Raw genomic sequence first — 27,564 nt, forward strand, 5'->3', positions numbered from 1 at the left:
CGGGAGGTTGTTCCACATCTTGAAGAACTAAGCGCAAATCTTCTGTGGATGTCGCTGCTTCCAATCCTTCATGTAATCCCAGACAGACTCCATGATGTAGAGATCAGGGCACTGCCGGTGCCACATCATCACTTCCAGGGCTCTGCCGGGGCCACATCATCACTTCCAGGGCTCTGCCGGGGCCACATCATCACTTCCAGGGCACTGCCGGGGCCACATCATCACTTCCAGCGCTCTGCCGGGGACACATCATCACTTCCAGGGCACTGCCGGTGCCACATCATCACTTCCAGGGCACTGCCGGTGCCACATCATCACTTCCAGGGCACTGCCAGGGCCACATCATCACTTCCAGGGCACTGCCGGTGCCACATCATCACTTCCAGGGCACTGCCGGTGCCACATCATCACTTCCAGGGCACTGCCAGGGCCACATCATCACTTCCAGGGCACGGCCGGGCCACATCATCACTTCCAGGGCACTGCCGGGGCCACATCATCACTTCCAGGGCACTGCCGGGGCCACATCATCACTTCCAGGGCACTGCGGGGGCCACATCATCACTTCCAGGGCACTGCCGGGCCACATCATCACTTCCAGATGATTTATTGTACCGCTCCCCAGGATCCTCCACCATGCTTCACTGCAGACCCTCATTATTGTACCGCTTCCCAGGACCCTCCACCATGCTTCACTGCCGCCTAAAGACCCTCATTATGGTACCGCTCCCCAGGATCCTCCACCATGCTTCACTGCCGCCTGCAGACCCTCATTATTGTATCGCTCCCCAGGACCCTCCACCATGCTTCACTGCTGCCTGCAGACACTCATTATTGTACCACTCCCCAGGACCCTCCACCATGCTTCACTGCTGCCTGCAGACCCTCATTATTGTACCGCTCTCCAGGACCCTCCACCATGCTTCACTGCTTCCTGCAGACCCTCATTATTGTACCGCTCTCCCGGACCCTCCACCATGCTAGATTCTCTAGTGACTGGTATAGTGCCAAGGAATTGGCGCAGGGCAAATGTGGTGCCTATTTTCAAAAAGGGCTCTAGGTCTTCCCCGGGTAATTATAGACCAGTAAGCTTAGCATCTATACATAGAAAACGACAACCCCCCAACATGACCAGGCCATGATAAACTTCTATTATACTATATTCATAGAACACTACAACCCCCAACATGACCCAACCACTGGACATGATCATAATACAATTTTATAATCTCTATACATTACTGTGCAAAAGTTTTCGGCAGTTGTGGAGAAATGCTGTAGAGTGCGAATGATTCATATATAGAAGTGTTAATAGTTATTTTTTATCTATTAACAAAATACAAAGGGAATGAACAGAAGAGAAATGTAAATCACATCAATATTTGGTGTGACCCCCCCTTTGCCTTCATACAGCTTCAATTCCTCTAGGTGCTTGCACAGTTTTTGCAGGAACTCGGCCGGGAGGTTGTTCCACATCTTGAAGAACTAAGCGCAAATCTTCTGTGGATGTCGCTGCTTCCAATCCTTCATGTAATCCCAGACAGACTCCATGATGTAGAGATCAGGGCACTGCCGGTGCCACATCATCACTTCCAGGGCTCTGCCGGGGCCACATCATCACTTCCAGGGCACTGCCGGGGCCACATCATCACTTCCAGCGCTCTGCCGGGGCCACATCATCACTTCCAGGGCACTGCCGGTGCCACATCATCACTTCCAGGGCACTGCCGGTGCCACATCATCACTTCCAGGGCACTGCCAGGGCCACATCATCACTTCCAGGGCACGGCCGGGCCACATCATCACTTCCAGGGCACTGCCGGGGCCACATCATCACTTCCAGGGCACTGCCGGGGCCACATCATCACTTCCAGGGCACTGCGGGGGCCACATCATCACTTCCAGGGCACTGCGGGGGCCACATCATCACTTCCAGGGCACTGCGGGGGCCACATCATCACTTCCAGGGCACTGCCGGGGCCACATCATCACTTCCAGGGCTCTGCCGGGGTTACATCACTTCCAGGGCACTGCAGGGGCCACATCATCACTTCCAGGGCACTGCCGGGGCCACATCATCACTTCCAGGGCTCTGCCGGGGCCACATCATCACTTACAGGGCTCTGCCGGGGCCACATCATCACTTTCAGGGCACTGCGGGGGCCACATCATCACTTCCAGGGCACTGCCGGGGCCACATCATCACTACCAGGGCACTGCCGGGGCCACATCATCACTACCAGGGCACTGCCGGGGCCACATCATCACTTCCAGGGCACTGCGGGGGCCACATCATCACTTCCAGGGCACTGCGGGGGCCACATCATCACTTCCAGGGCACTGCGGGGGCCACATCATCACTTCCAGGGCACTGCCGGGGCCACATCATCACTTCCAGGGCTCTGCCGGGGTTACATCACTTCCAGGGCACTGCGGGGGCCACATCATCACTTCCAGGGCACTGCCGGGGCCACATCATCACTTCCAGGGCTCTGCGTTCTTATATAAGCAGGAGATGGTTTCTAGTGACATTGGCCGGATGTTTGTGGTTGTTGTCCTGCTGCAGAATAAATATGGAGCCAATCAGACGCCTCCCTGATGTTATTACATGATGGATAAGTGTCTACCTGGATTTCTCAGCATTGAGGACACCAATAATCCTGACCAAATCCCCAACTTTATTTGCTAAAAAATGCAGCCCCCAAACTTGCAGGACCCTCCACCATCTTCACTGCCGCCTGCAGACCCTCATTATTGTACCGCTCCCCAGGATCCTCCACCATGCTTCACTGCAGACCCTCATTATTGTACCGCTTCCCAGGACCCTCCACCATGCTTCACTGCCGCCTAACGACCCTCATTATGGTACCGCTCCCCAGGATCCTCCACCATGCTTCACTGCCGCCTGCAGACCCTCATTATTGTATCGCTCCCCAGGACCCTCCACCATGCTTCACTGCTGCCTGCAGACACTCATTATTGTACCACTCCCCAGGACCCTCCACCATGCTTCACTGCTGCCTGCAGACCCTCATTATTGTACCGCTCTCCAGGACCCTCCACCATGCTAGATTCTCTAGTGACTGGTATAGTGCCAAGGAATTGGCGCAGGGCAAATGTGGTGCCTATTTTCAAAAAGGGCTCTAGGTCTTCCCCGGGTAATTATAGACCAGTAAGCTTAGCATCCATTGTGGGGAAAATGTTTGAGGGGCTATTGAGGGACTATATACAGAATTATGTGACAAAAAAATAGTATTACAAGTGACAGCCAGCACGGTTTTACTAAGGACAGAAGTTGTCAAACTAACCTGATCTGTTTTTTATGAAGAGGTAAGCAGACGCCTAGACAGAGGGGCCGCTGTGGATATAGTGTCTATATGAGAGGTGAGCAGAAGCCTAGACAGAGGGGCCGCTGTGGATATAGTGTCTATATGAGAGGTGAGCAGAAGCCTAGACAGACGGGCCGCTGTGGATATAATGATTATATGAGGGGTGAGCAGAAGCCTAGACAGAGGGGCCGCTGTGGATATAGTGTCTATATGAGAGGTGAGCCGAAGCCTAGACAGAGGGGCCGCTGTGGATATAGTGTTTATATGAGAGGTGAGCAGAAGCCTAGACAGAGGGGCCGCTGTGGATGTAGTGTTTATATGAGAGGTGAGCAGAAGCCTAGACAGAGGGGCCGCTGTGGATATAGTGTTTTTGGACTTTGCAAAGGCATTTGACACTGTCCCTCATAGACGTCTAATGGGTAAATTAAGGACTATAGGTTTAGAAAGTATAGTTTGTAATTGGATTGAGAATTGGCTCAAGGACCGCATCCAGAGAGTTGTGGTCAATGATTCCTACTCTGAATTGTCACCGGTTATAAGTAGTGACCCCGGGGTTCAGTGCTGGGACCACTATTATTCAACTTATTTATTAATGATATAGAGGATGGGATTAATAGCACTATATCTATTATTGCAGATGACACCAAGCTATGTAATATAGTTCAGACTATGGAAGATGTTTGTGAATTGCAAGCGGATTTAAAGAGGCTCTGTCACCAGATTTTGCAGCCCCTATCTGCTATTGCAGCAGATCGGCGCTGCAATGTAGATTACAGTAACGTTTTTATTTTTAAAAAACGAGCATTTTTGGCCAAGTTATGACCATTTTCGTATTTATGCAAATGAGGCTTGCAAAAGTACAACTGGGCGTGTTGAAAAGTAAAAGTCCAACTGGGCGTGTATTATGTGCGTACATCGGGGCGTGTTTACTACTTTTACTAGCTGGGCGTTGTGTATAGAAGTATCATCCACTTCTCTTCAGAACGCCCATCTTCTGGCAGTGCAGACACACAGCGTGTTCTCGAGAGATCACGCTGTGTCGTCACTCACAGGTCCTGCATCGTGTCAGACGAGCGAGGACACCGGCACCAGAGGCTACAGATGATTCTGCAGCAGCATCGGCGTTTGCAGGTAAGTCGATGTAGCTACTTACCTGCAAATGCTGATGCTGCTGCAGAATCAACTGTAGCCTCTGGTGCCGACACGATGCAGGACCTGTGAGTGACGTCACAGATCTGCACTGCCAGAAGCTGGGCGTTCTGAAGAGAAGTGGATGATACTTCTCCCACATGATACTTCTCCCGTGGATGATACAACCACATTGAAGGTGTGGTTGTTTTTTGGCCGCAATTCTTCCATGAAGACCACTCCTGGCCAGACTTCTCTGAACAGTAGATGGGTGTACCTGGGTCCCACTGCTTTCTGACAGTTCTGAGCTGATGGCACTGCTGGACATCTTCCGATTTCAAAGACAAATAAGCATGATGTGTCTTTGATCTACTGTACTAAGTTTCCTTGGCCGACCACTGTGTCTATGGTCCCCAATGTTGCCTGTTTCTTTGTGCTTCAAAAGAGCTTGAACAACGCATCTTGAAACCCCGGTCTGCTTTGAAATCTTTGCCAGGGAGAGACCTTGCTGATGCAGTATAACTACCTTGTGTCTTGTTGCTGTGCTCAGTCTTGCCATGGTGGACCTGTGACATGAAACTGTCTTCCACAACCTCACCTTTACAGCAGAGTTAGGCTGTTCCTCACCCAGTTTTAATCCTCCTACACAGCTGTTTCTGTTACAGTTAATAATTTACTGTGTTTCAACCTACATATGAAAATGATGATCTTTATCACCGGTTTGGTATAATTGGTTAATCATACACCTGACTTTAACCTTACAAAATCCATGACTTTGTGCAAGTGTACCTAGAAGAATTGCTACTGTTTGAAGACAAAGGGTGGTCACACAAAATATTGATTTGATTTAGATTTCTCTTCTGTTCATTCACTTTGTATTTTGTGAATTTATCAAAACAACCTATTAATACTTCTATTTTTGAAAGCATTCTTACTTGGCAGTATTTTTCCACAACTGCCTAAAACTTTTGCACAGTACTGCACATAGAACACTACAACCCCCAACATGACCCGACCACTGGACATGACCATAATACAATTCTATTATACTCTATACATAGAACACTACAACCCCCAACATGACCCGACCACTGGACATGACCATAATACAATTCTATTATACTCTATACATAGAACACTACAACCCCCAACATGACCCGACCACTGGACATGACCATAATACAATTCTATTATACTCTATACATAGAACACTACAACCCCCAACATGACCCGACTACTGGACATGACCATAATACAATTTTATTATACTCTATACATAGAACACTACAACCCTCAACATGACCCGACTACTGGACATGACCATAATACAATTCTATTATACTCTATACATAGAACACTACAACCCCCAACATGACCTGGACATGACCATAATACAATTCTATTATTTTTTTTATACATAGAACACTACAACTCCCAACATGACCCGACCACTGGACATTACAATAATGCAATTCTATTATACTCTATACATAGAACACTACAACCCCCAACATGACCCGACTATTGGACATGACCATAATACAATTCTATTATACTCTATACATAGAACACTACAACCCCCAACATGACCTGGACATGACCATAATACAATTCTATTATTTTTTTATACATAGAACACTACAACCCTCAACATGACCTGACCACTGGACTTAACTATAATACAATTCTATAGAAGACATCCACCCAGGGTCGGACCGGATCCAGTAAACATTGGACATGGACATACTCTGTATTGATTGATGGTGGCCCCCACAGAATCATTCCCCTGGTGGGCCCGAGTTGCCCAAGTCTAACACAACATCCTCCAGTTCTTTCGATCTTGGCTTTGAGATGTAGATTGTTCTTCTTTCCATCTTTGGTAAATGCTCCATGTTTCTCCTACTTTTCCTAGACGTGATGTAGACCACCCACAACGTCTTCCATGATGTAACAGGTCTGTCTGCAGTTCTCACTGTTATATGGATCTCACCTTGGTCCTGTGTACAGAGAATGTCGGAGGATTCAGTACCTACCTTTTACATCAGAAGAGAAGGTGGAAAAATAACCCTTCAGGATGAAGGACAGGAGCAAAAATACAATCCCAAAGAGACGAGACATCTCTTATAGTCAGGGGTCCGGCGTGTCCAGGTGCTCCGCTCTGTGAGATGTTCTGAATGAAAGTCTTATACCCATTAAATCCTGGGAATAAGGTTTTCACTTCATAAACGTCTGCTGTCACTCCGAGGACAATGGGTGGAAACTCCTGACGTATGAAGCCCCCGTCTACTTAGCAGACAGATGTCTGGAAAATTGCACTAATGCTGATTCAGACAACACGGAGAACTGAGGAAACACGATAACACGAAGTCTAGGAAGAGAACGTGTAAATAACGCTGATTTATTGTCCTCATGTCACAGTCTCTGTCCTCTCCATCCCGTAAACCATAAGTCCCCAGTATTATGGTAGTTATATTCTTGTATATAGGGGCAGTATTATAGTAGTTATATTCTTGTATATAGGAGCAGTATTATAGTAGTTATATTCTTGTATATAGGGGCAGTATTATGGTAGTTATATTCTTGTATATAGGGGGCAGTATTATAGTAGTTATATTCTTGTATATAGGGGGCAGTATTATAGTAGTTATATTCTTGTATATAGGAGCAGTATTATAGTAGTTATATTCTTGTATATAGGGGGCAGTATTATAGTAGTTATATTCTTGTATATAGGAGCAGTATTATAGTAGTTATATTCTTGTATATAGGGGGCAGTTTTATAGTAGTTATATTCTTGTATATAGGGGCAGTATTATAGTAGTTATATTCTTGTATATAGGAGCAGTATTATAGTAGTTATATTCTTGGATATAGGGGCAGTATTATAGTAGTTATATTCTTGTATATGGGGGCAGTATTATAGTAGTTATATTCTTGTATATAGGGGGCAGTATTATAGTAGTTATATTCTTGTATATAGGGGGCAGTATTATAGTAGTTATATTCTTGTATATAGGGGCAGTATTATAGTTGTTATATTCTTGTATATAGGGGGCAGTATTATAGGAGTTATATTCTGTATATAGGGAGCAGTATTATAGTAGTTATATTCTTGTATATAGGAGCAGTATTATTGTAGTTATATTCTTGTATATAGGGGCAGTATTATAGTAGTTATATTCTTGTATATAGGGGGCAGTATTATAGTAGTTCTATTACTGTATAGAGGAGCAGTATTATAGTAGTTATATTCTTGTATAAAGGAGGCAGTATTATAGTAGTTATATTCTTATATATAGGGAGCAGTATTATAGTAGTTATAGTCTTGTATATAGGGGTCAGTATTATAGTAGTTATATTCTTGTTTATAGGGGGCAGTATAATAGTAGTTATATTCTTGCATATAGGGGCAGTATTATAGTAGTTATATTCTTGTATATAGCGGTCAGTATTATAGTAGTTATATTCTTGTTTATAGGGGGCAGTATAATAATAGTTATATTCTTGTATATAGGAGCAGTAATATAGGAGTTATATTCTTGTATAGAGGAGCAGTATTATAGTAGTTATATTCTTGTATATAGGAGGCAGTATTATAGTAGTTCTATTCTTATATATAGGGAGCAGTATTATAGTAGTTATATTCTTGTATATAGGGGTCAGTATTATAGTAGTTATATTCTTGTTTATAGGGGGCAGTATAATAGTAGTTATATTCTTGTATATAGTGGCAGTATTATAGTAGTTATATTCTTATATATAGGGGCAGTATTATAGTAGTTATATTCTTGTATATAGGAGCAGTATTATAGTAGTTATATTCTTGTATATAGCGGCAGTATTATAGTAGTTATATTCTTGTATATAGGAGGCAGTATTATAGTAGTTATATTCTTGTATATAGGGGTAGTATTATAGTAGTTATATTCTTGTATATAGGGGTAGTATTATAGTAGTTATATTCTTGTATATAGGAGCAGTATTATAGTAGTTATATTCTTATATATAGGGGCAGTATTATAGTAGTTATATTCTTGTATATAGGGGGCAGTATTATAGTAGTTATATTCTTGTATATAGGAGCAGTATTATAGTAGTTATATTCTTGTATATAGGGGCAGTATTATAGTAGTTATATTCTTGTATATAGGGGACAGTATTATAGTAGTTATATTTTTGTATATAGGGGCAGTATTATAGTAGTTATATTCTTGTATATAGGAGGCAGTATTATAGTAGTTATATTCTTGTATATAGGAGCAGTATTATAGTAGTTATATTCTTGTATATAGGGGTAGTATTATTTTAGTTATATTCTTGTATATAGCAGGCAGTATTATAGTAGTTATAGTTTTGTATATAGGGGCAGTATTATAGTAGTTATATTCTTGTATATAGGAGGCAGTATTATAGTAGTTATATTCTTGTATATAGGAGGCTGTATTATAGTAGTTATATTCTTGTATATAGGAGGCTGTATTATAGTAGTTATATTCTTGTATATAGGGGTAGTATTATAGTAGTTATATTCTTGTATATAGCAGGCAGTATTATAGTAGTTATATTCTTGTATATAGGGAGCAGTATTATAGTGGTTATATTCTTGTACATAGGGGTCAGTATTATAGTAGTTATATTCTTGTATATAGGAGCAGTATTACAGTAGTTATATTCTTGTATATAGGGGCAGTATTATAGTAGTTATATTCTTGTATATAGGGGGCAGTATTATAGTAGTTATATTCTTGTATATAGGGAGCAGTATTATAGTAGTTATATTCTTGTATATAGGGCAGTATTATAGTAGTTATATTCTTGTATATAGGGGCAGTATTATAGTAGTTATATTCTTGTATCTAGGGGGCAGTATTATAGTAGTTATATCCTTGTATATAGTAGGCAGTATTATAGTAGTTATATTCTTGTATATAGGAGCAGTATTATAGTAGTTACATTCTTGTATATAGGTGCAGTATTATAGTAGTTATATTCTTGTATATAGGGGGCAGTATTATAGTAGTTATATTCTTGTATATAGGGGGCAGAGAGCCACAGGGTGGAGATCACGGACCTACATTAAGGAGATTGTCAAGGGATGAACACGGGGTGGTGGAGATGTACAATAACCTGTGGATAGTCACTAGAAGAAGCAACTCAGTGGTTATGCGTTGGTTACATTGGTGGTTGCCGTAGAGAAGCAGATGATCAGGGAAAGATGCCGATTGCTGTAATGAAGATGACACGGGGATGGAACCTGGTGGCTGTAGAGAAGAAGACAACAAGGATGAGGGGGATGTACTGTAGAGAAGAAGACATCCAGGGGTGGTGGCTGTAGAGAACAAGATACCAAGGATAGTGGGGGAGGTACTGTAGAGAAAACCACCAAGGGTGGTTGCTATAGAGAAGAAGACATCCAGAGGAGGGTTCTGTAGACAAAAGAGACAATAAGGGGTAGTTGTTGTAGAGAAGAAGACAACCAGTGGTTGTTGTTGTAGAGAAGATGACAACAAGAGGTGGATGCTGTAGAGAACAAGATAACAAGGGTGGAGTGAGGTACTGTAGAGATGAAGACAACTAGAAGTTGTTACTGTAGAGAAGAAGAATACGACAACCAGGGGTGGATGCTGAAGAGAAGGAAACAAACAGGTGGATGCTGTAGAGAAGAAGCCTACAAGAGGTGGATGCTGAAGAGAAGACGAAAACCAGGGGTGGAGGTTGTAGAGAAAAAGAGAACAAGGGTGGAGTGAGGTAATGTAGAGATGAAAACAACAAGAAGTTGTTACTGTAGAGAAGAACACAAAAAGGGGTGGATGCTGTAGGGAAGGGTATAACCATGTGTAGAAGCCGAAGAGAAAAAGACAACCAGGGGTGGAGGTTGTAGAGAAGAAGCCTACAAGGGGTGGATGCTGAAGAGAAGAAGACAAACAGGGGTGGAGGTTGTATAGAAAAAGACACCAAAGGTAGTGTGGGAGGTACTGTAGAGAAGACCACCAAGGGTGGTATCTGTAAAGAAAAAGACAATAAGGAGTGGATGCTGTATAGAAGAAGATAACCTGGGGCGGATACTGTTGAGCACAAGACACTAAGTTTGGAGTGGGAGGTAATGTAGAGAAGAAGACACCAAGGGTAGTGGTGGTGGTTTCTGTAGAGAAGAAGACTACAAGGGGTGGATTCTGTAGAGAAGAAGACATCCAGGGGTGTTTGCTGGTAAGAGGGAAAAAAGGGGGATGGCTACTGTATAGAAGAAGGCAACCAGGGGTTGTTCTTTCTCCTTAGTTGACTTCATTGTATCATGTATAATTTTCCAAAATAAAATAAAATATTGTCCACGACCATGAGACGGTTTCTGGTTGATGCAGTTCTTCCTTCACTTTGAACAATTCCCTATATACTATTTTATAGAGGGACTGAGATTTCACAACACAAGCCAAATCTAATGATTTTGTCCCATTTTTAGAATGTACGTTTGTTCTGGAGCTTCATACAACGTCTTTGCTATTTGTGACATTTTCCCCTTACAGGTTATTTGTTTGGATTTAGTAATAACTTAGGAATGAAACAACAATAATAATATATTGTGGACAAGGCTGGAAGGTTTGGAGCACGGAATGAAGGCTGAACATCTGGTCTGGATTTTTAGAGGAAAGAGCCTCTGGTTGTTCTCAAGAGGGAATTTTTATGAAGAACAGAATCCAGAAGTCCTCCACGGATAGTCGCTCATAGTATGGACACGGCTTTACGCTTCCAGGCCCGGGCTGTCAGTTACCTTCATGATGTTGAGCTGGGAGGACGTCCATTTATAATAGTAACTCTCTCGTTACTCCTTGTGATGAAGTCGTCCATTGCTGCTCTGATCTGTTATCTGGACCCTTGCTACTCTCACTCATCTACTACATAAACCTTCCTCTAATTTCAAAGCAGCTTACATGGAAAGGTTATCAACCAGACTGACAGTAGAGAGACCACGCACCATGAAGTGACAACATGGTTGGAAAAGTTGACCTTCACTCATGTTTCTTGCATGGTTTTGAGACCAGGCAGAAGAGAGACTGTAGGCCAGGGTGAGAGACTGTAGGCCAGGGTGAGAGACTGTAGCCCAGGGTGAGGGACTGTAGCCCAGGGTGAGAGACTGTAGCCCAGGGTGAGGGACGGTAGCCCAGGGTGAGAGACTGTAGGCTAGGGTGAGAGACTGTAGGCTAGAGTGAGAGACTGTAGCCCAGGGTGAGAGACTGTAGCCCAGGGTGAGAGACTGTAGCCCAGGGTGAGAGATTGTAGCCCAGGGTGAGGGACTGTAGCCCATGGTGAGGGACTGTAGCCCAGGGTGAGGGACTGTAGCTCACGGCTCAGTGCAAGAACAGTGGGAAGGAACAGATTTAGGTTTCTGCACCCAATATAGATAAGTAAATGTTTTTATTCTAAAAACTGTTCAAGGGGGAATCCATGGTGTATGTAGGAAAGCAATTCCATCATCAATACAGGAAGGGTTCTTTACAGTAAGGGTGGTAAAAGCCTGAGTGTATTTGTGGGGGTCTACAAACTGGTAACCCCACAACCACTAAAATAAAGTGGCCAATGTCCCCTCTGAGGACCATGCCTACTTAAATGAAAGGGACTATAATATACATGAAACTCCAATGATGAAATCAGTATCAACAATTATAAGGGTTTCGAGATTATCAGATTAATGGGAATTCTCCTACTTTCCCCCTTGACCAAATCTGCGAAGCCAAATTCGCCAATATTGACCAAGTGTTGAGGGACTTTTGAGGATACTGGACCCTGTGGCTGGGTCAAACTCCTCGGCAGCTGCAGGGATCACCTCTATGGTATGCACTCCCTTTAATGCAATGGAACAAAAATGATAAGCAGGTCGATTGCCCTAGAATGGGAATATAAAATGTCCTCCTTATGATACGGTGCTATGACATTCATTAACATTGTCCTCCAGGTTGCATGATTCCAGGGTGGACACTCATCTTCCACCTTGTTTTGTATGTTCTCAAAATGAACACAGCATTTTAAAAAAAAGAAAAACTTAAGATGACAACGATAAAAATTCCAGCCTGACTCTTGTCCTCTTGGGCCCGATGTTTTACAGGAAACAAGCCTGGAAAGTTCAGAGGGCGGTCAGACAACGATTCCTCAGCCAGCTGCCTATGAAACTTCATCCACATGTTGGTAATTCATCGCCATCCTCAGCGGAGACTAAAACCTGCAGCGTGTTTTCCAGCAGACGTCCGGAGGGTCTCGAGCGTCCTCTCCCCAAACATTCTGGACACATGATCCTGGCAATGATCTAAGAGCAGAGATATTGCAACCATCCCGCATTGTCACGATGTGGTGTCACTGGTATCTTCTGTTAGTAAACACATTCCATGCTGTAAAGGGTTTGCCTGACACAGATTCTGTGTCGACGCCCGGGCTTAATCAGCCTTCATCAGCTCCAAAGTCTGCTAGAGTGACGCGATCTGTTACCACTCAGGCTCGCAGGCTGAGGAGAGGGAGAACCTATCACAGCCTGGCCTGACGGTTCTAGCTCCCGCCCTTGGTCTATTTATACACTCACTTTCAGCATGTTCCTTGCCTATGATTCTCTGGTTTCCTGGCTCTGCTATTCCTGCTATTTACCTGATTGACCACTGTAACTTTTTGACCCTGGCTTGCCTGACTATTCTCCTGCTCTGTTTTGCTACTACGTACTCTCCTGGTTTGATTCGGCTCGTTCACCACTGCCTTTTGCTCACGGTTTCCCGTGGGCAACTGCCCCTACTTCCCCTTTGCTTCTGTGTGTCCTTGTCTTGTGTTGTCTGTCTTGCACTTACTGAGCGTAGGGACCGTCGCCCAGTTGTACGCCGTCACTTAGGACAGGCCGTGCAAGTAGGCAGGGACTGAGTTGCGGGTAGATTAGGGCTCACCTGTCGTCTCCCTACCCCGATTCATTACATAATCACAGGCCCTATACCTTTTCTTACCCTGGTCCCTGATTCTACTATGGATCCCCTTGAGGCCCTGGCTCAGCAAATGCAGGGTCTCTCCCTACAGGTCCAAGACCTGGCTCAGAGGTTCAACCAGCGTGATGCTACCCAGATAGTACCCTTCACCTCACCTCTTGAACCCCACCTCAAGTTGCCTGACCGGTTGTCAGGGGACCGGAGGACTTTTTTCTCTTTTCGGGAGAGTTGTAGACTTTATTTCCAATTAAGACCCCACTACTCAGGTTCTGAGAGCCAGCGAGTGGGTATAATTAGGTCCCTGTTCCAGGACGGCCCCCAGGAATGGGCCTTCTCCTTGGCTCCTGACGCCCCTGAACTTTCTTCTGTTGACCTTTTTTTTTCTGCTCTCGGGCTCATCTATTACGAGACTGACAAGACTGCCTTTGCCGAGAGTCAGCTGGTGACCTTACGTCAGGGTAAGAGACCCGTTGAGTAGTACTGTTCTGACTTTAGGAAGTGGTGTGTAGCTTGTCGGTGGAATGACCCTGCCTTGAGGTGCCAGTTTAGATTGGGTCTGTCGAACGCCCTTAAAGACCTGTTAGTTAGCTATCCCACCTCTGACTCTCTAGATCAGGCTATGGCTTTAGCGGTACATCTTGACCCACGTCTCAGGGAACGACGACTTGAACGTTCTGGTGCCTTCACCTCTGGCTCCCCTTTGATGGCTCCAGAGGTTCCGCTGCTTCGTTCTTCCACGGGGGAACTCGGATGAACCTATGCAACTCGGGGCCTCCGTGTCTCTCCAACAACGTAGAGATTTCCGCAGGAAGAATGGTCTCTGCTTCTATTGTGGGGATGACAAGCATCAATTGAACTCCTGTCCCAGGCGCAAGAATAAGCAGCCGGAAAACTTCCGCGCCTAAGTGACCATCGGGGAGGTCACTTGAGCGCACAGCTATTTCCCGTTAACATGAAGCCTAATAAAATCTTGCTTCCCTTTCAGGTCTCTTTTGATGGAAGGTCTGCCACCGGCAGTGCCTTCGTGGATTCAGGGTCTGCTGCTAATATTATGTCTGTGGAATTTGCTATGTCTCTAGATATGCCACTAATTAATTTGCCTAAACCTGTCCCGGTAGTGGGTATCGACTCCACTCCGCTTGCTAATGGTTATTTTATGCAGCATACCCCTGTTTTTGAACTCATTGTTGGCTCCATTCATTTGGAGCAGTGTTCTGTGTTAGTGATGCAGGGATTATCGTCCGATTTGATTTTAGGTCTCCCTTGGTTGCAGACGCATAATCCCACTTTTAACTGGAATACTGGGGATCTTACTAAATGGGGTAATGAATGCATGACGTCATGTTTTTCTATTAATTTGGTTTCTCTTGCTGAGGAGGTGAACACTCTACCTGAGTTTATTCAGGACTTCGCGGATGTCTTTTCTAAAAAGGCCTCCGAAGAGTTACCTCCTCATAGAGAGTACGATTGCGCAATCGACTTGGTAACAGGAGCTAAGTTCCCTAAAGGTAGGATATTTAATCTCTCTTGTCCTGAACACTGGCGTAGCAATTGCGGCTGGGCCCCGAAGCCAGGGGGGCCCACAGCCCCCCGCACCACATCAATAAAAAGTTACTATAGTAACTCGGGCCGCGGGCCCCTGTTACTATAGTAACAGACCTTACTTACCTTCCTGGTTCCGGATCGCAGCGGAGGTCCTGACGTCAAGCGCTGACCGTCTTTTTGACGGGGGCGCCTTTTGACAGCGGCGCGTAAAAAAAATTACCGTCGCCACAGAACATCGTAAGACCCATTCAAATGAATGGGCAGATGTTTGCCGACGCTTTTGAGCCGCATTTTCGGACGTAATTCAATGCTAAAACGCCCGAATTACGTCCGTAAATAGGGTGTGTGAACCCAGCCTTAGTGACGCCCCGGCTGCTAGTGCTGCATTGTTGGGTCACTTAGGAGACCCAGCGATGCAGCTGAAAGCTGCGGACCGTCGGCCATGAGGAGTTTGCGGGGGGGGGCCCAATAAGTACTTTTGCATCGGGGCCCATGAGCCTTTAGGTACACCACTGGTCCTGAACGTGAAGCCATGAGAGAATATATCCAGGAAAGCATGGCCAAGGGTTACATTCGGCCCCCTACTTCTCCGGTAGGTGCTGGCTTCTTCTTCGTGGGGAAGAAGGATGGTGGTATTAGGCCGTGCATCGATTACCGAAGTTTAAATTCCTGATCTCTTCAATCAGGTTCAGGGGGCCCAATGGTTGCCACTTCCTGGAGGGGGCTAGGCACCAGGTAACGGTTCTTACTGACCACAAGAATCTGGTGTTCCTAGAATCTGCCCAGAGGCTAAACCCGAGACAAGCTCGATGGGCGTTGTTTTTTACGAGATTCAACTTTGTGGTCACCTATAGGGCTGGATCAAAAAATATCAAAGCTGATGCTCTGTCGCGTAGCTTCATGGCCAGCCTTCCTCCTGAGGAGGATCCCGCTTGTATTTTGCCCCCAGGTATAATGTGGATTCAGACTTAGCCTCCGAAATTGTGGCTGATCAAGGTTCAGCTCCCGAGAACCTTCCTGAGAACAAGCTGTTCTCCTGCAATTCCGGCTAAGGGTACTCAGGGAGAATCATGACTCCGTGCTATGTGGCCACCCAGGCATCCTGGGTACCAAGCACCTAATTTCCAGAACCTATTGGTGGCCTGGGTTGCTTAAAGACGTTAAGGCCTACGTCGACGCTTGTGAAATTTGTGCTAGGTCCAAGAATCCCAGGTCCCAACCAGCGGGCTTACTATGTTCTTTGCCCATTGCCCAGAGACCTTGGACCCATATCTCCATGGATTTTATCACCGATCTGCCTCCATCCCAAGGCAAGTCGGTGGTGTGGGTTGTAGTAGATCGCTTCAGTAACATGTGCCACTTTGTACCCCTCAAGAAACTACCCAATGCCAAGACGTTAGCTACCTTGTTTGTCAAACACATCCTGCGTCTCCATGGGGTTCCGGACAATATTGTTTCTGACAGAAGGGTACAATTTGTTTCATTGTTTTGGAGAGCTTTCTGTAAAAAGCTGGAGATTGATCTGTCCTTCTCCTCTGCCTTCCATCCTGAAACTAATGGCCAAACTGAGAGGACTAATCAGTCTCTAGAACAATATTTAAGGTGTTTTATCTCTGACTGTCAATATGATTGGGTCTCATTCATTCCCCTCGCCGAATTTTCCCTTAATAACCGGGTCAGTAACTCGTCAGGGGTCTCCCCCTTTTTCTGTAATTTTGGGTTTAATCCACGGTTCCCCTCCGTTTCACCTGGTAGTTCCAACAATCCCGAGGTAGATGTCATTCATCAGGAACTGTGCACAGTTTGGGCCCAGGTTCAGAAGAACCTAGAGGCGTCCCAGAGCATACAAAAACTCAGGCAGATAGAAGACGCTCTGCTAACCCCTTGTTTATGGTCGGGGATCTGGTGTGGCTATCGTCAAAGAACTTGCGCCTTAAAGTCCCGTCCAAGAAGTTTGCTCCCCGGTTTATAGGGCCGTACAAGGTCATTGAAGTCCTCAATCCTGTCTCCTTCCGACTGGTGTTGCCCCCATCTTTTCGAGTGCACGACGTGTTTCATGCCTCCCTCCTTAAACGCTGCTCCCCGTCCTTGGCTCCCTCGAGGAAACCTCCTGTCCCCGTTCTTACCCCTGAGGGGGTAGAATTCGAGGTGGCCAAGATTGTGGACAGCAAGATGGTCCAAGGCTCCCTCCAGTACCTGGTCCATTGGAGAGGATACGGGCCTGAGGAGAGGACTTGGGTACCCGCCCGGGATGTTCACGCTGGGGTATTGGTCAGGAGGTTCTACCTTCGTTTCCCCAATAAACCAGGTCCATCTAGAAAGGGTCCGGTGGCCCCTCATAAAAGGGGGGGTACTGTTAAGGATCTGCCAGGTACAGCTTCTGTATCTACGCCCATAGGTAATCAGTCTGCACCTGTTTTATCTCAGACTGTCAAAATAATTGGGTCTCCTTCATTCCCCTCGCCTAATTTTCCCTTAATAACCAGGTCAGTAGCTCGTCGGGGGTCTCCCCCTTCTTCTGCAATTTTGGGTTTAATCCACGGTTCTCCTCCGTTACACCTGGTGGTTCCAACAATCCCGAGGTAGAGGTCGTTCATCGTGAACTGTTAAATGTCTGGGCCCAGGTTCAGAAGAACCTTGAGGCGTCCCAGAGCATCCAAAAGACTCAGGCAGATAAAAGACGTTCAACTAACCCCCTATTTGTGGTCGGGGATCTGGTGTGGCTGTATTCTAAAAATGTGCGCATTAAAGTTCCGTCCAAGAAATTTGCTCCCCGGTATATAGGGCCGTACAAGATCATTGAATTCCTCAACCCTGTCTCCTTCCGGCTGGAGTTACCACCTCTTTTCAGATACACAACGTGTTCCATGGCTCCCTCTTGAAAAGCTGCTCCCCGTCCTTGGCTACATCGAGGAAACCTCTGGTCCCTGTTCTCACTCCTGATGGGGTAGAATTCGAGGTAGCCAAGATTGTTGACAGCAGGATGGTCCAAGGCTCCCTCCAGTACCTAGTCCATTGGAGAGGATATGGGCCTGAGGAGAGGACTTGGGTACCCGCCCGGGTTGTTCACGCCGGTATTTTGCTCAGGAAGTTCCATCTTCGGTTCCCCAACTAGCCAGGTCCACCTAGGAAGGGTCCAGTGGCCCCTCATAAAAGGGGGGGGTACTGTAAAGGGTTTGCCTGACACAGGTTCTGTGTCGACACCCGGGGTTAATCAGTCTTCATCAGCTCCAAGGTCTGCTAGAGTGACGCTATCTGTTACCACTCAGGCTTGCAGGCTGAGGAGAGGGAGAACCTATCACATCCTGGCCTGAAGGTTCTAGCTCCCGCCCTTGGTCTATTTATACCCTCACTTGCAGCATGTACCTTGCCTGTAATTCTCTGGTTTCCTGGCTCTGCTATTTCTGTTATTTACCTGATTGACCGCTGTAACTTTTTGACCCTGACTTGCCTGACTATTCTCCTGCTCTGTTTTGCTACTACGTACTCCCCTGGTTTGATTCGGCTCGTTCACCACTGCCTGTTGCTCACGGTTTTCCGTGGGCAACTGTCCCTACTTCCCCTTTGCTTCTGTGTGCCCTTGTCTTGTGTTGTCTGTCTTGCACTTACTGAGCGTAGGGACCGTCGCCCAGTTGTACGCCGTCACTTAGGACGGGCCGTGCAAGTAGGCAGGGACTGAGTTGCGGGTAGATTAGGGCTCACCTGTAGTCTCCCTACCCCGATTCATTACACGTGCATTGCTTATTGCTAATGCCTTTCCTAATGAGTCCCAGGAAATACTATTATCAGAATGCAAAAAACAAAAAATTGCCATTATGGCCTCTCAGCTGCTGGAAATTGTATAATGTGAGAAGTTTGTGCTTCAGGATCTGGAACATCTCAGCTTAAGAATAAGTCATGGTGATTCAAGGCATTCAGGGCACAACGACCACAGATAAGATGACGACAACGACCGTTCGCATCTTATGGGGTCACATACAAGGTCTAAGGTTAAATAGCAATTTCCTGACTTATTATCCATTAACAAATACCTATATATCCAGGGGAGGACCTATAGAATGGGCAGCCAAGGGGACCTTACAGGGGGAATGGGATCGTCCTTCATGTTTATGGAGAATCAAGTGTTGGACCAACAGAAACATTGACTACTTTCTACCTGGTGCCAAGTCATGCGGATTTCAAGATCAGAGTGCAGATTTGTAATACCCATACTGACCACAGGGAGGCGACATTTAGGATGGGGTGATAACCTGAAAACTATATCACATACATTGATTGGTGATGCCTTAAGGCAATGTTCCTTCTAAGTCTTGGCAGCTCCTGAGCAGGGTAGTTAGGGAGCAGGACAAGTCTCCATCAATGGTGGGCGATCTGATGACCAAAAGTAACACCTCCAGTAACCGCGAATATAGCGACTAAATAAGAGAATAAGAAAACGGATTTTAAATTTGTTTTAATTACTTTTTTAAATACTATAATATTACAAGTCCAGCAGTAAAATAAACGACAGTTACAATCACCAATTATAGGCATCAATGAGAGAATCCCTCCTTACACCACTGCCCCTATAGATAGCGCCACACAGATCCCCTGTACATAATGCCACACAGACCCCCCTGTAGATAGCGCCACACAGACCCCCCTGTAGATAGCGCCACACAGATCCCCTGTACATAATGCCACACAGACCCCCCTGTAGTAAGCGCCACACATACCCCCCTGTAGATAGCGCCACACAGAACCCCTGTAGATAGCGCCACACAGACCCCTTGTACATAATGCCACACAGACCCCCCTGTAGATAGCGCCACACAGACCCCCCTGTAGATAGCGCCGCACAGACCCCCTGTAGATAATGCCACACAGACTCCCCTATAGATAGAGCCACACAGACCCCCTGTAGATAATGCCACACAGACCCCCTGTAGATAATGCCACACAGACCCCCTGTAGATAGTGCCACACAGACCCCCGCTGTAGATGGCGCCATACAGATTCCCCCTGTAGATAGTGCCACACAGACCCCCGCTGTAGATAGCGCCACACAGACCCCCTTGTAGATAGCGCCACACATACCCCCCTGTAGATAGCGCCACACAGAACCCCTGTAGATAGCGCCACACAGACCCCCTGTGCATAATGCCACACAGACCCCCCTGTAGATAGCGCCACACAGACCCCCCTGTAGATAGCGCCGCACAGACCCCCTGTAGATAATGCCACACAGACTCCCCTATAGATAGAGCCACACAGACCCCTGTAGATAATGCCACACAGACCCCCTGTAGATAGTGCCACACAGACCCCCGCTGTAGATAGCGCCATACAGATTCCCCCCTGTAGATAGTGCCACACAGACCCCCGCTGTAGATAGCGCCACACAGACCCCCTTGTAGATAGCGCCACACATACCCCCCTGTAGATAGCGCCACACAGAACCCCTGTAGATAGCGCCACACAGACCCCCTGTGCATAATGCCACACAGACCCCCCTGTAGATAGCGCCACACAGACCCCCCTGTAGATAGCGCCGCACAGACCCCCTGTAGATAATGCCACACAGACTCCCCTATAGATAGAGCCACACAGACCCCCTGTAGATAATGCCACATAGACCCCCTGTAGATAATGCCACACAGACCCCCTGTAGATAGTGCCACACAGACCCCCGCTGTAGATAGCGCCACACAGACCCCCTGTAGATAATGCCACAAAGACCTCCCTGTAGATAGCGCCAAACAGATCCCCTGTACATAATGCCACACAGACTCCCCTATAGATAGCACCACACAGACCCCATGTAGATAATGCCACACAGACCCCATGTAGGTAGCGCCACACAGACCCCATGTAGATAGCACCACACAGACCCCATGTAGATAATGCCACACAGACCCCCTGTAGATAGCACCACACAGACCCCATGTAGATAATGCCACACAGACCCCATGTAGGTAGCGCCACACAGACCCCATGTAGATAGCGCCACACAGACCCCATGTAGGTAGCGCCACACAGCCCCCCTGTAGATAGTGACACACAGACCCCCTGTAGATAGTGACACACAGACCCCCTGTAGATAATGCAATACAGACCCCTTGTATATACTGCTACACAGCAAACCCCCCTCCCCTTGTATATACTGCCACACAGCAATCCCCCCCTGTATATTACCACACATCCCCCACAAAAAACAAGAGATTCTACTTACCTTGCCCCGCTCCCGCGACGGACGGAGCGCTACACTGCCTCTCAGGCGGGACGCATGCGCAGACCGGTGTGATGTGACATCATCACGCCAGCCTGCGCAGGGAGTCCTCCCAGCGCCTTATAGGGAGCACTGCTTACAGGTATAAGAAAATTCAGTTTCTATTACTTGTTATGAACATCTCCTGCGATTCCTCGCTATAATCTGGCTTCACCGGGGATGTCCCTCCTGCAGCTTTATCCAGGCTGTGGCCGGACACGAGGACGGGAACGTCTTGAGATATTTTTAGATGTTGACAATAAATTGAGAAACTTAAAAAAAAAGCCCTGGCTCCGACCTCCGGACAAACAATGATCAGATTCCAATACAATTTATTTATTCCTCTCCATGGAAGAATCTTATGTTCCAGATCTTGTCTTCGTCTGGGGACTTTCTGAGAATGGATTTTTGCTGAAACATCATTGTCTGCAGATTCCGATCCAAGAAAGAAACCAAGACCGGTCAAAGCAAATCTCACGTCTCTTTAAGGATTCCCCTTAATGTATAAAAGGCTCGAACGTCCTCTGGTGAACCATTTATGAGTTACATCTACTGATCTTCGTCAACAGGTGCTGGGTGACAACCACTGATGGGAACCATTACAATGTTTTTCGGGGTGTCATGCAGCTTTCATCAGACCCTAAATTCCAAGGCTGGGGCTCCATGGCGACTTCACCCGATGCGAGGATCGCAAGGTTGTGTCACGATCTGTGGGTATGTGGACCCACTGGGCCGAAGCGCCATAGCGGGATAGCAGCTGGCCAAACAGGGTACCAAGTAAAGTCTATAGTCCGGGTAAGAGTACCTGTGGTAGTTCAGACAGTATCGATGATTAGGCTCGGATGGGACCTTGGCAGCAGACACCAGGCGTGGTGTAACACAGCAGACGTGATCGGTGGCACAACATGACTCCAACTCTCTAAGGCACAGGAACAAAGTAGCACGGGATACAGGATACAGGTAGCAGAACGGGAACACTGGGAACTGGAAAACACTAAGGGACCATTTGCAAAGACTAACACGGGTAAACACAACAATGCTCAGGCAACGAAGTAAGGGGCAGGGCCTTTCTTATAGTCCAGGGTGAGTATGGGCTAATTAATGACTCATGTGCGCGCGCGCTGGCCCTTTAAGGCCAGGCACGAGCATGTGCACGCACTCTACGGGACACAGTTGAACGAAGCGGAAGTGAGCGCTAACGTCTCCTGAGGAGGAGATGCGGGCCAGCGCTCACAGGACCATGGCTGCGGCCGTCGGGGGGGGGGGGGTGTGTGAGTAATCCTGACTGTTTGTGGCCATGGGCGTTGCAGGTTGTAGGAATGCATGTGAACATGATGCAACCGCTACGCGACATACATAAGAAATCTCCGTCTGTTGGATTCTTGGTCGCAGATGACAAATCGCGTGCAACTTTCCAGCATTGATTGCAAAGTAAGTCGTGCTCGGCTGTGACACATTTGCCACAATTTAAACATTTTTGGGTGTCTTTTGGATGTCGCAAAGTCTAAATCACATTCGACTTGCAAATTAAATGCAGCCTAAGGGTATGTTCACACGAGGGCGTCCGTTACGGCTGAAATTACGGGGATGTTTCAGCCTGAAAACATCCCCGTAATTTCAGCCGTACCGGCATGTGCAGGCGCTTGAGCGCCGCGTCAATTACGGCCGGAATTAGCGCTGCTATTCATTGGAGTCAATGAATAACGGCTCTAATTACGGCCAAAGAAGTGACAGGTCACTTCTTTGACGCGGGCGTCTATTTACGCGCCGTTATTTGACAGCGGCGCGTAAATTTACGCCTCGTGTTAACAGACAAACGTCTGCCCATTGCTTTCAATGGGCAGATGTTTGTCAGCGCTATTGAGGCGCTATTTTCGGGCGTAATTCGGGGCAAAAACGCCCGAATTACGTCCGTAAATAGGCCGTGTGAACATACCCTAAAACAGTCACGCGACAGCAAGTCTCAGTCACATTACACACATTCTTGTTGCGCGGACAATGTCGCTGTGTAGCTCTGGGCTAAATCTACAATGCGTTCCACAGACTCCCACCTACTCCGACTGCTAAGTGTCCTAGTAATTGTAGCATTCTATAGATGAATCAGGGAGAGCAGGATGAACATTGATATGGTCCTGTCCAGGCGGCTTCCCTTTCACTTTTCAGAACCGAACTGAGGCAGATTCGGGCGTGTGAAGATTTATCCAATATAGTTGGAAGTTGCATCTTTAAGGGACATCTGGCACAAGAGTCCGACCCCTTATATTGGGAGAAGGAGCCCTGGTGGAGACGGACTAGTTTGTGCATTTGCACATAAGTGACCAGAAGTGTAGATGAGGCTCATGTGCGGTCGGAAATGTTTTTATACAGTCTTCTCAGGGGCACAAGAAGTTATCATGGGGTCCCATATCTAAAACTTGGAATTGGGTCTCAGTTCTATCCATTCCCAGCAGGTCGGGGTCAGAGACTGTGAAGTATAACAGAGTTTTTATTTCTTCTTCTGTCTCTCAGTTCCTTGTACCTTTTGCTTCATCTCCATAGCCTCTCACTGCCCTACATACGCTCTCCTTCCCGCTTCTCCCGCACTCTCAATCTTTCACCCTTGCGCTCCCTTCCGTATGTAGTTCCCATGCTCTCATTGCCAGCACTCCTTTAATAACGGGGGTGGCCCGAATCTACTGGGTCCCATAGCAGTTGCTAGTCCTCCTCCCATGGTATTTCCACTGTTCAGTCTTTGGAGTATCACATAAAACCAGTTGGACCTTGTAACTGGTCAAGGAACCCAACATGCCCTGGATTATGCCCCCGATCAGCTCACAGGGGTAGGGGGGTAGCTCAACTCTCTCGGAGTTCCTTGAAGAAGTTATTGGGGTCTGAATTGATGGCTGCCGTCCTCTAATATCCCCAGATGTCCATCAATATTCAGTGCAGATAGAAAGAAAATAAATTGTTCAACTAAGAGACCCCCAGAACTGTCCTGAGCATTGTCTATGGCCACTGCGGGACCATCCCGGGACTAGAAGTATTGATGGCTCATGATCGGTCCAGATGTGGAGGAGGAATCCCATCATCTTCATATCACTTATTCCAAGGTGCAGGTCAGTTCTGATGGAATTTAGCTTCATGTTGCTGGATCAGACGGTGATCGGCGCCTCAGAATTGTTCCTGGTGTTATTTTAAGAGGTTTTTGTTTCTAATAAATCCTAAGTAAACGAGGCGCAACTCCCACTCACTGTTTAGATATGAAAAATATTATCTGCATCTGTAATGACATCAACTTTATCGGAATTTCTCACAAACTTCACAAAAAATTCCAGTAAAGGAGAAATTGTATATATTTCTTTAAGCTTATTTAGGAAGTAGAGATCTCTATAAATAGAAATTGGGGTCCAGATTGACTGTCAATTATACCTACAGTCCAGGATGCCAATGAAAATGTTAACGTTTCGATTTTGATGTGCCCCATAGGTCAATAGAAGGTGAGAAAGAATCGACTGACGTCTCATCTGCAACGGAGGGGTAAAATTGTCTGAATCTCTCCTGTGTCACTGACCCCTTATGTACAGTCACTGTGTGCAGTCTCTTCCTCCTGTGCAGTCAGTGTGTGCAGTCTCTTTCTCCTGTGCAGTCTCTGTGTGCAGTCTCCTCCTCCTGGGCAGTCTCTGTGTGCAGTCTCCTCCTGGGCAGTCACTGTGTGCAGTCTCCTCCTGGGCAGTCACTGTGTGCAGTCTTTTCCTCCTGGGCAGTCACTGTGTGCAGTTTCTTCCTCCTGGGCAGTCTCTGTGTGCAGTCTCCTCCTCCTGGGCAGTCTCTGTGTGCAGTCTCCTCCTCCTGGGCAGTCTCTGTGTGCAGTCTCCTCCTCCTGGGCAGTTTCCTTTTTCTGTGCAGTCACTGTGTGCAGTCTCTTCCTCCTGGGCAGTCTCTGTGTGCAGTCTCTTCCTCCTAGGCAGTCTCTTCCTCCTGTGCAGTCTCTGTGTGCAGTCTCTTCCTCCTGTGCAGTCTCTGTGTGCAGTCTCTTCCTCCTGTGCAGTCTCTGTGTGCAGTCTCTTCCTCCTGTGCAGTCTCTGTGTGCAGTCTCTTCCTCCTGTGCAGTCTCTGTGTGCAGTCTCTTCCTCCTAGGCAGTCTCTTCCTCCTGTGCAGTCTCTGTGTGCAGTCTCTTCCTCCTGTGCAGTCTCTGTGTGCAGTCTCTTCCTCCTGTGCAGTCTCTGTGTGCAGTCTCTTCCTCCTGTGCAGTCTCTGTGTGCAGTCTCTTCCTCCTGTGCAGTCTCTGTGTGCAGTCTCTTCCTCCTGGGCAGTCTCTGTGTGCAGTCTCCTCCTCCTGGGCAGTCTCCTTTTTCTGTGCAGTCACTGTGTGCAGTCTCTTCCTCCTGGGCAGTCTCTGTGTGCAGTCTCTTCCTCCTGGGCAGTCTCCTTTTTCTGTGCAGTCACTGTGTGCGGTCTCTTCCTCCTGGGCAGTCTCTTCCTCCTGTGCAGTCTCTGTGTGCAGTCTCTTCCTCCTGGGCAGTCTCTTCCTCCTGTGCAGTCTTTTCCTCCTGGGCAGTCTCTGTGTGCAGCCTCTTCCTCCTGTGCAGTCTCTGTGTGCAGTCTCTTCCTCCTGGGCAGTCTCTGTGTGCAGTCTCTTCCTCCTGGGCAGTCTCTTCCTCCTGTGCAGTCACTGTGTGCAGTCTCTTCCTCCTGGGCAGTCTCTGTGTGCAGTCTCTTCCTCCTGGGCAGTCTCTGTGTGCAGTCTCCTCCTCCTGGGCAGTCTCCTTTTTCTGTGCAGTCACTGTGTGCAGTCTCTACCTCCTGGGCAGTCTCTGTGTGCAGTCTCTTCCTCCTGGGCAGTCTCTGTGTGCAGTCTCTTTCTCCTGGGCAGTCTCTTCCTCCTGGACAGTCTCTTCCTCCTGTGCAGTCTCTTCCTCCTGGGCAATCTCTGTATGCAGTGTCTTCCTCCTGTGCAGTCTCTGTGTGGAGTCTCTTCCTCCTGGGCAGTCTCTGTGTGCAGTCTCTTCCTCCTGGGCAGTCTCTGTGTGCAGTCTCTTCCTCCTGGGCAGTCTCTGTGTGCAGTCTCCTCCTCCTGGGCAGTCTCCTTTTTCTGTGCAGTCACTGTGTGCAGTCTCTACCTCCTGGGCAGTCTCTGTGTGCAGTCTCTTCCTCCTGGGCAGTCTCTGTGTGCAGTCTCTTTCTCCTGGGCAGTCTCTGTGTGCAGTCTCTTCCTCCTGGACAGTCTCTTCCTCCTGTGCAGTCTCTTCCTCCTGGGCAATCTCTGTATGCAGTCTCTTCCTCCTGTGCAGTCTCTGTGTGGAGTCTCTTCCTCCTGGGCAGTCTCTGTGTGCAGTCTCTTCCTCCTGGGCAGTCTCTGTGTGCAGTCTCTTCCTCCTGTGCAGTCACTGTGTGCAGTCTCTTCCCCCTGGGCAGTCTCTGTGTGCAGTATCTTCCTCCTGGGCAGTCTCTGTAGTATTATAGTAGTTATATTCTTGTATATAGGGGACAGTATTATAGTAGAAATATTCTTGTATATAGGAGGCAGTATTATAGTAGTTATATTCTTGTATATAGGAGCAGTATTATAGTAGTTATATTCTTGTATATAGGGGGCAGTATTATAGTAGTTATATTCTTGTATATAGGAGCGGTATTATAGTAGTTATATTCTTGTATATAGGGGGCAGTATTATAGTAGTTATATTCTTGTATATTGGGGCAGTATTATAGTAGTTATATTCTTGTATATAGGAGCAGTATTATAGTAGTTATATTCTTGTATATAGGGGGCAGTATTATAGTAGTTATATTCTTGTATATAGGGGGCAGTATTATAGTAGTTATATTCTTGTATATAGGGGCAGTATTATAGTATTATATTCTTGTATATAGGAGCAGTATTATAGTAGTTATATTCTTGTATATAGGGGGCAGTATTATAGTAGTTATGTTCTTGTATATAGGGGCAGTATTATAGTAGTTATTTTCTTGTATATAGGAGGTAGTATGATAGTAATTATATTCTTGTATATAGGGGGCAGTATTATAGTAGTTATATTCTTGTATATAGGGGCAGTATTATAGTAGTTATATTCTTGTATAGAGGGGGCAGTATTATAGCAGTTATATTCTTGTATATAGGGGCAGTATTATAGTAGTTATATTCTTGTATATAGGAGCAGTATTATAGTAGTTATATTCTTGTATATAGGGGCAGTATTATAGTAGTTATGTTCTTGTATATAAGGGTAGTATTATAGTAGTTATATTCTTGTATATAGGAGGCAGTATTATAGTAATTATATTCTTGTATATAGGGGCAGTATTATAGTAGTTACATTCTTGAATATAGGGGGCAGTATTATAGTAGTTATATTCTTGTATATAGGGGCAGTATTATAT

General features: G+C 46.6%; 1 protein-coding gene and 1 long non-coding RNA gene across 6 annotated transcripts in view; one reads left to right on the forward strand and one right to left on the reverse strand.

Annotated features, from left to right (window-relative positions):
- Nucleotides 1-6,718, reverse strand: part of LYVE1 (lymphatic vessel endothelial hyaluronan receptor 1) — a 15,798-nt gene extending 9,080 nt beyond the window's left edge. Inside the window, exon 1 of the mRNA XM_075848718.1 lies at nt 6,491-6,718. Within this exon, the coding sequence (XP_075704833.1) occupies nt 6,491-6,575 (85 nt within the window). The 5' untranslated portion in view covers nt 6,576-6,718. The remainder of the gene's footprint in view (nt 1-6,490) is intronic.
- The window catches only part of LOC142716993 (uncharacterized), a 46,463-nt gene extending 21,745 nt beyond the window's left edge, over nt 1-24,718 (forward strand). For 4 of the 5 annotated variants that reach the window (XR_012871692.1, XR_012871690.1, XR_012871688.1 and 1 more), the window contains exon 4: nt 24,666-24,718. This is a non-coding gene — a long non-coding RNA (uncharacterized LOC142716993). Of the gene's footprint in view, nt 1-6,369; nt 6,618-24,665 lie in introns of those variants that run through there. The other variant, XR_012871689.1, reaches the window with a different exon arrangement.
- The last annotated feature ends 2,846 nt before the right edge of the window (nt 24,719-27,564 follow it).

Source organism: Rhinoderma darwinii, unplaced genomic scaffold, assembly GCF_050947455.1.
Source record: "Rhinoderma darwinii isolate aRhiDar2 unplaced genomic scaffold, aRhiDar2.hap1 Scaffold_4522, whole genome shotgun sequence".
Classification (NCBI taxonomy): domain Eukaryota; kingdom Metazoa; phylum Chordata; class Amphibia; order Anura; family Rhinodermatidae; genus Rhinoderma; species Rhinoderma darwinii.